Here is a 9,132-nt window from a genome sequence, read left to right as displayed (position 1 = left end):
AACTAGGTCTGTTTTGGGACTCATTCAAATAATGTTGGGATGGACATGAACTCACTCAAAAAATATTTCCTGAGTGCCCACTATGCACCATGCAAAGGTCAAGACTCAGTATTACAGGGATTGTGCCTGATAAGAGTCCAATTTTTACAAGGTTTACAATCTCACAGAATACTGACAATGACCAAGTAAACAAATAAGTGCTAGAAAGTGGTAAGAATTGTAAAAACAAAACAAAACAACAGGTGATATGTAGTAAGACTGAATAAGCTGATATTTTAAACTGGGTGATGAGAAAATAAAATTAAACATGAGATCTAAATAATAAGAGCTGGCCATGTAAAAATGTGGGCATAAAAATTATTCTAGTCAGAAAAAAAAATTAAAAAAAAAAAACACCACAAAGGCCGTAAGGCAGAAATAAGTTTTCTGTGTTTGAAGAACATAAAGAAGTCCAATGTGGCTTACGCAAGAGGAACAAGGGAAGAGTGCTATAAGGTGAAGAGGTGGGCAGGGGTCATATCATGTGAGGTCTCTTGTAAGATATAGGAAGGCATTTGGAATTTCTTCTAAGGATCACTGGAGGTTAGGAGGGACTTGATAATTGTGTTTAAAAAGGATCACTATGGTTTTGTGACAAACAAACTGTAATTTGCGGGTGGGGAAAAGAGAATAAGGGCAGATGCAGAGCAGCCAATTAGGAGGCCACCAAAACTTCCTGGATGGAGATGATGGCAGTTTGCAGTGGCACAGTAATGGAGGCAGGCACAGCGGGTTGTTTTGGAGGTAGAAATGACAAGTATCTTTACCTATGAATACAGTGTACAGAGTAAGTGAAAGAAAGGACTCAAAAATGATGCTTAGCTTCTGGCTTGGACAGATTGATGGAGAGTGGTGCTATATAATGATATACTGGGGAATACTGGGAAAAAGAATACATTTTTGAAAATAACCTCTGTCTACTTTTTTGATCACTTAGTATACAATGCAAGAAATGGAATCATTGATTCAAAAGGAATAAATGTATTCTACGAAAAGAACTTTTATTTCCTTAACCAAAAAGGAAATACACAGTTGTAATTTAACACAGAAAATTATAAAAATATAGTTCACCAATAAACACATCATGCAAATACAATCACTGTTATATACGGAATTTAGCTCACCAGAACTTTTCTGTATATTAAAAAACACTTTTACTTAAAAATAAAAACAGGTTGAAACTAAGTTTCTCCCTTCCCCACTTCACTTAAAAAAAAGAAAAGCATGGGCCTCTCTCCATGTCAATAAATGTAGGTTAACACTATCATTTTAATGACTATGTAAGATTCCAATGTACAAATGCATTGTAATTTACTAAATCCTCTTTTGAGAGCCATTTAGCTTTCTTTTTCTCCAGTAATCCCTCATGTTATAACAAACATTCTTTCACACCACCTTTGCAACTTTGCACAATTATAGAATTATTTTCTTAAGATAAATTTCCAGACCTGGAATTGATTTTAATAAAGTCAGACAGTCCTAAAGAAAGACTGTACCAATCAAAGTCCCACTAAAGATACTGCTCACCACTTAGAGCAGTAGCAAAAACATTGGATATGTATTTCTTAATTTATGGTAATTTATAAGGAAAAATGGTGTCTTATTTTTTTGTTTGCATTTCAATGACTATAACGAGGTTGAATAGTTTTTCAAAAAATCCTATGTGAATGCTCAGTTCATATACCTTGCTTTTTAATCACAACATTCACGTCTTTGTACTATAATTACTCTCTGGACATCTTCTCTCTTTCTCTTTATATCATACCTTTGTATTCTATAGCCATAGCAGTAATATTAATAGGGAAAAACTCGAAACTAAAATTTCCAAAAGATTGTTCAATAAAATATAGTTTAACAATACAACAGAATTCCTTCAAAGAGGTAGGTCTCTATTTAATGAAGGTTGAATAATTGAAAGACAGTTATAAAGACTTGAGAACAATATGTGTAATTAATCTCTGTTTCTCTCCCTCTGTGTATGCCTGTCTCTCTCATGCAATATTCATGGTCTGAAAGGATAAGTAGTAAAATAACTGCAAAGGTTCACCATGGTTGGTAAAATTTCAGGCGAATCTCCTTCTTTAGCTCCTCTTTTTTACAACACTATGTATATCTTATACTATGTATACCTTATAAAAATAAAAACAATTTTTTAAATGCTTATTAAAGAATTAGTCAATTTGATACTAACGATTTTTTGGCCAACCAGAAAGCTCAGAGCCAAATCTGAAACTCACCCGAGGTTACCCACTCTGTTTACAACAAGTCTTCTTTATTTTCTAGGGTTCTAAATGAATTTCTATTTTATTATGTCATTACTCTTATAGTCAACTTCCTTGAATTGTTGGTGGAATGTGGCAGAATATATGTAAGTATGTAGTAGGAAAAAAAAATCCCTGAAATGAAAAAGACTTTGATCTTCGAAGCAAAGGGCCCAGTGAGTACCGAACATTAATGATAAAGAGGATGTCCTGAGAGATTCCGGACAAAGGCAAAGAAAAAAAAATGTTTTTTATACTGGAAATGGAGGAAAGAGAATCACACTAATGGGGGCTTTTTATTAAAAACACTAAGAGCCCAAAGACAATGGAGCAAAATTTGGACAATTCTGATACCAGAATTCTAGATCCAAATGTAACTCCCACAGGAGAGGTAAAAGAATTGATTTTAAACATGCACTAATACAGCACCCATGAACCTTTCTGAAAACATTTAAGAAAATGTTCTGGTTAAACCAAAGGAGAAAAGCTGAAGACAGAATTCATGAAAGGAAAACACAAGACTAAGCTGACACAGAGAGCCTGTCTCCTGCCATTGGGAAAAATAAATACTGGATAAGCAGAAAAACTAAAAAGAGAGCCATCTTTGTGCCAGAAACAAGGACCAAATTCAAAGTAGAACAAGAGAGCGAGAGCTTATGATTCAGCAACCCACAGGGATTCAGAGATTGACAGCTATGTCCTGGCAGCCAGAATCTGGGACATGTTATCTTGAAATTTTTCACACAGAAATTCAGGAAAATGGCATGACTATCTACAAACCTTCTGCCTTCATTTGATAATTGTTATCATTTTGCTACCCCTGCTTTCTCTCCCGTGCTATATATAAATACACAACGTTTTATAGAAACACAAACATCTGCTTTTTCTTTTTAGCTGAACCATATATAAGTTGCGGACAAAAAAAGTCCAAGCAAAAATCCAACACGAAAGAGTGGGGGATGTACTTAGTGTTAAAAGGTATGTATGAACTGCAAAAGCAAAATAATTTAAGAAAATAATCAATCCAGGAAAAGGAAAAAGGGGGAATATATGAATTACAAGCCTTAACACACTATATACTGCATTACATATTCTGCAATCAAATTACAAGGGACATATTAAAAAAGTGCAACTCATATTGGGAGAATGCAACTCTCCCTCTGAACCTGCTGTATCAAGTACTCACAAGGCAGAGGGCGAGGGAACATACACCCTGCCCCACATGGCTGCCTGGCCCAGCATATCGACAAGAGTCCTGGTCAATGTCAGTAGAGAGCAGCCTCTTCCCAAACTGGCTGATGATGCTATGCCTATTCCCCAGTGACTCACTCACCTAGACATGCACCACAAGAAACTCCGTTTTCCACCATCCAGGGGTCCTCCCCTTGCTGTAACTGGAAGATAACCTTTGGTTTGGAAAAGAGAATCCCTGTTGGTGAGCAAGAACAAGAGAATGAGTCCATGGCCCAGACATGAGCAGCCATCGTGGCATACAGATCCCACCCCCGGGTCTCTGGGCCAGACGGACAGTCCAAGGAAGGAGAGAGGTGTGGTCTCAGAGGGGCTCCCAGAGGATGGCCAGGAGGTGTCTCAGGGAAAAGTCAGAGCTCTGGCTGTGCGCTCCTAAGCTGGAACTCCTGGGAGATGCAGGGGAACAAAGTTCAGGTGACAGGAGACAGGAGATGCACGGAAAGGGTATCTGCCCCCAGCTCTAGCAAGCTGAGAACCTTCACAGCAGCTGAGGGCAACAGCAAGTGCCACTCTGCAAGCCCCATTCTTGGTGGTGGGCTGCACCTGGCCACACCCTCCAACATCCCCCTTGGAGAGAGTGCCAAGATGCTCCCCAGCAGCTTCTGCGTCACAAGGAAGGATCCTCACCCAGTGACACCAGGGAGCTGTAGTTCTCCAGCATCACCTCCCGGTACAAGGCTCTCTGTGCGGGGTCCAAGTACAGCCACTCATCCCGGCTGAAGTGCACAGCCACATCTCTGAATGTCACGGACTCCTGTAAAGACAAACCCACTTCTGCTCGACCAGGACCATCCCCAAAAGGAGATGACTGAGCAGCAACCCTGTCACCATGCAGGGTTCCAAGCATTTCAAGCCAAGTAGCTCCTGATACTCCATAATTATAGGGCACATGTTTACCACATGCCACCGGGGGTGAAGCGTGTGCCGGCTGAATGCCGAGGCCTAGCAGCCAAACAAGACAAGTACTTGAAATTATGAAACAAAACAGAAAGATGAAAACACCAACCCTCAGACATGGGATGTACAATCACTTAGACCAAATGCTTGTTTTACAGGTGAGACATGAGAATCGAATTTTAACAGGAGGCTTCTGCACACTTGGGAAGGAGAGAATGAAAGAGGGAGGGAGGGGAGGGAGGGGGGAGAAGGGGAGGGAAGGGAGGGAGAGAGGGAGGAAGGACAGGACAGGACAGGACAGGAAAGGAAAGGAAAGGAAAGAAGGAAGGGGTGTGGCTGGACTGTGGGCTCCAGGAACCTTCAACCAGGCTGATGAGATGGCAGCACTGGGACCCACCCTGCCTAGCCCACCTAGCCCAGAAGCCTTTGTCCTTTGACCTCAATCCCCTTTCACTGGACCACAATCACCTCTTTTAAACTAGTGGCCCCTTTCTTTTGTTTTTGTTTTTGTTTTTTAAAAAAAAGTAAATTAGAAAAGATCGATAAGCAAAAAAATGCTAATCTAACTTTTTATCATCAGAAATGTTTTGTTAACTTTGTCCTGTATGTGCTTTCAGACTTTTCACATGCTAATATGGCTCTAGATTTAAACAAAAACAACACATTATACAAATACCTGTACCCCACTCAATATGTTTTATTTGCTGTCCAGCATTTCACTGTATAGATCAATCAGTTAAGCAATCTACTGGTGGGCATTTGCGTTATTTTCACTTTTGTAACTCTAAAATTGCTAGCTTGAACATCCCTGCACATCACCAGAACACCGTGCCAAGCTTTTTTCCTTAGGATACATTTCTAGAGGTCTATGTATTAGGTCACAGCTTGTTTTCTCTTTACCATCCCCCAAAACCCTGAAAGGAGGTCACAAGGCCAGGATGTTCTCTGACCTGTAAGGACAAACACAAATTAAAAATAAGAGGCTGCTGGAAATGGGAAAGGAGGCTTCTGCCCTCTCTTCCTGTGTTCTTCCTGAATTCCTTTCTCAGTCCTTTCCAAACACATGTAAATATTTTTAAAAGTTAAATAAACCTCACAGCTCAGGAAATGTTTCTCAAGGACCCGTCACTATCTCTCTGAATGTGCCCAGCTTCTAGTTTCTAAGGAAGAAATGGGCCTAACTTGTCACCTGACAAATTTCCAAATTGAAAACTGGGTTTAATCCACTTAGCTGCATAAGATTGAGCTTTCTAGCTCTGCGCCTCTTTAGCAGATGGCCTGCCATGCAGGTCACATTCAGGCTTAATGCTTACTCAGAAATAACAAGTGTTTTCTTTCTCTTCTACTTTTGGGGAGAAGTCTTCTGGGTTGGGGAGAGATTGTTTTTAATTATAGTTCCCCAAGTGCCATGAAAGGGCAAAGGGAAGGAATCCGTGCGGACCAGACGACGCCCCCTCCACAGGAAGGCTCACTTCCTGGGAACCATCAGAGATGAGACTTCCTTTCGTTTCCCCATCAACATGAGTGTGGGACTGCTTGTAAGTCTCAAATCACCTCAAACTAGGGCTCATCCTTGACCACACCTGCTTGACGCAGAGGCCTTCTTTCCAGGATCTTCCTAGGAAATCTTCTGGACCCCTATCAGGTACTGCTGTAGTTGACTGGAAGGCAAAGTGACTGGAAGGCAAAGACCATGCCTTTCCTCCGGGATTCCCTAGTGTTCTGAAGGAATTATCTGACCTTTCCAGATCTTCATCCTCCGTAGGGCAAAAAACTTACCTGGATCCCTCACAAAGCACTGGGTGTGGCAGTGGCAAGGGGATGGGGCCCATTCAATTCCTAGTCAACAAGTACTTAACTGTTAAGTGTGGAATTCACCAAGAGACTAGCCCTAGGGCGAGGGACAGACTTACCTTCCATTGTTCCTAACTCATCTGGTCCCTAACCCCTTGAAGGGCTTCCTCCATGTCCCTTAGAAAAGTTCAACAATGGGTGAAGCCAGTTCATGAACCTCTAAACCTGGAAGGCAGTTCAAGAAAGAAAGCTTCACTCACCTGAGTCGGGACTGGTAACAACTTTGTGGCCATTTCTCTCTACCCACTGCCTCTCTTGGAGAAGGCACCTGAAATGAAGAAAGAAGCTGTGAGGTCTCTCCATCCTGTCAACACTTCCACCTTGATTATGTCAAATCAGGTTCCAAACCTCCTGCAGAGGGAAAGTGGCATAACCCAGGCAATCCCAAGTTAGAGGTGTCCTCAGCATGGTGACCAAAACCAGGAGTGGGCAGCAAGAGTACTTCCAGTTACTGGGCATGTGACCTTTCACCCAGTGGCTTATGAGTAAAGATGAATCAAATGACGGGATTAAAACCTTCTGATGTGCATCAGCAGAGAAGAGGGCAGTCACACTGGGGTCATGGAAACAACATAACTATTCCACACATCTGCACTTAAATATTTTGAGTTATCATATTATGATTATGAGAATGAAAAGGGAGCTACAGAAGCCTGACAAGCTCAGTGACCAAAAGTAACTACACAGGAGGGTTAACTCCTAACTGGGCATGTCATGTTGGGTAGTCACAGCCCAGGCCTATGGCTTCTTTCTTAAAAGGTTAATCTCCTTATGTGAGCCCTGTCTATTTTCTTGTGCATTGAGGATAACATGTCTTTGGAATGTCAGAGTAATTTTCTTTTGTAGACCCCTCAAAAACAGACCCACTAGCAGCAGAGTACAACACCGAAACTTTCTGTTATCTTGTTGCGCACATACCAACTCTATTTGTTGTAACTGTCAAATGTCAACTATCCTGCACCTACCAGTGTAAAATATTATCTCTCCATTTTCCTTTTTATCCAACCCTAGAGATTTTCCCCGCATGCTTTCTCTCGCCTCCTTAATCTACCACCACTAGATTTCATGTAACCTTTCTTACTTTTTCTCCTTTGATTCTAAACATATAAAAAGAACTGGAAAACCGACACTCTCCTGAGCATTTTCTCAACCCATTAAGATCTGGCTTCCTGGAATGTCCTCAAAATCTTGGCTCAAATAAATTCTTATTACGGCTTTGAACATTTCTTTTATCAGCAATTCCAATAATTATTCAAATAGCATTTGAATAACTTGGCTATTCCTTTTCAGGAAGAGCTAACCAAAAATTCCTCTCTTTTCCTCTTTGAAACTGTGCTTCCATTATGAAGAGTTTTCATAACTCCTTAAACATCCTTTCCCCACCCACCAAAAATGCAAGACTCAGAAGGAATACCGTCAACTGACTAGAAATGAATTTAAAAATTACAGAAAAAGGAAGTAACTTAGAGACAAAATTACTCTAAACAAAAAAATAATTTAGTGAAAATATTTTAGGTTCAATCTAGAAAAACGATGGCAAACAAGCAATATCAGCCCAAACGGATAAATCTACAAGTTTAAACTTTGTTTAGCGGGGGATATCAAGGAACGTTACAAGCCAAAATCTACCACAGGGTTCACGAAACCTGAAACAAGACACAGCTTTTTGCAATCCCTGTTCTGGGCCATTTTCCAGGAGCCCAGTGGAGGCTAAAGCGCCAGAGTCAGGAGGTGGCAGCCCTGACTTCCGGCCCCCAATGGCGAACCCTACGGGCAACGCCCCCTCCCCGGGCCGCACTCACCTGCCGAGGCCGACGCGTCTCGGACACTCCGAGCTGGGATTCGCTGTCCTGGCCCCCGCCACAGGAACTGCACACCCTGGACCCGCGCTCACATCCAGTCCGCACCCGGCCCCTCGGCGAAGGGGAAGCAAAGCGGCGGACCTCACCGTAGGCAAGCGAAACACCTAAGGTAGGAATAATTTCACCGCCGCCGCCAGGCCGCCGGATGCAATTGCGCCTGCGCAAGCGAAAGCCACGCTCCCCTGTTTGAACCACAGTGCTTTTCCTTTTGAACTATATTTCCCAGGTGTCACTGGGGCACGCAGCTCTACGGTAACCAGGGAGGGCCAATAGTAGCACGGGCTAGAGAAAGCGGTCTTGCTAGGAGACGAATAAGGCTGAACCTAACCTTTCCTTATCAGCTCTGTTTAGCCACTCATGCACCCTTTTTATTTGTAATTAATGATGGCAATGATAATAAGAGGGAAAAGTAGTAATATATTTAAATATGTAGAAGAGTAGGCCCTTGCTGCTGCTTATTTTTGGTTGATAAGTGTTAAAATCTGTTACAAATTTTTGAATTTTTAAAAAATTGTGTCTAAACTTTGTAACCTATGAAAGATATTTTTTCATTTTTTAATTTATTATTAGTTTCAAGTATATAGTACATTAGTTAAACAAAAAGGATATTTTTAACTGACATTTACGTTGGACTGAGATGGGACATCACTTGTAAAATTCTTAATCTTTTTAGTAAACCAAGTTGTTTTTTCCTTTTTTTGGGAAAAAGGCCCTCTCCCTCAAATCCTGATAATTGTCCTGAAAACTAGTGACTCAGATTCTCTGCCTATTGATAAGGGTCATCAGCCCATTGTTAAGCAGAAATGGTGTTAAGCCAGGCAAGGCCCTTAGAGTCTGAGAGGGGAGGAGACTTTAGGCCAAAGGTCTTTTTTTACTCTTTAAGAAATATGTTAACCAAACCTGTTTCCCTTTACTCGCTTAATAGGCAAATCAATAATAGAAATCAATAGATATATGATTTAAATAAT

The 9,132-nt window shown here is 41.3% G+C and overlaps 1 protein-coding gene across 1 annotated transcript in view; it reads right to left on the bottom strand.

Moving 5' to 3' along the window:
- The window catches only part of LOC105299963 (zinc finger protein 879), a 43,962-nt gene extending 35,664 nt beyond the window's left edge, over positions 1 to 8,298 (bottom strand). The window contains exons 1-4 of the mRNA XM_011371951.2: positions 8,105 to 8,298; positions 6,503 to 6,570; positions 4,179 to 4,305; positions 3,634 to 3,729 (exon numbers count right to left, since the gene is read on the bottom strand). Of these exons, the coding sequence (XP_011370253.2) occupies positions 3,634 to 3,729; positions 4,179 to 4,305; positions 6,503 to 6,535 (256 nt within the window). The 5' untranslated portion in view covers positions 6,536 to 6,570; positions 8,105 to 8,298. The remainder of the gene's footprint in view (positions 1 to 3,633; positions 3,730 to 4,178; positions 4,306 to 6,502; positions 6,571 to 8,104) is intronic.
- Positions 8,299 to 9,132: the final 834 nt, after the last annotated feature.

This window comes from Pteropus vampyrus, unplaced genomic scaffold, assembly GCF_000151845.1.
Source record: "Pteropus vampyrus isolate Shadow unplaced genomic scaffold, Pvam_2.0 Scaffold197, whole genome shotgun sequence".
NCBI lineage: Eukaryota > Metazoa > Chordata > Mammalia > Chiroptera > Pteropodidae > Pteropus > Pteropus vampyrus.
This window is presented reverse-complemented; position numbering and strand designations above follow the sequence as displayed.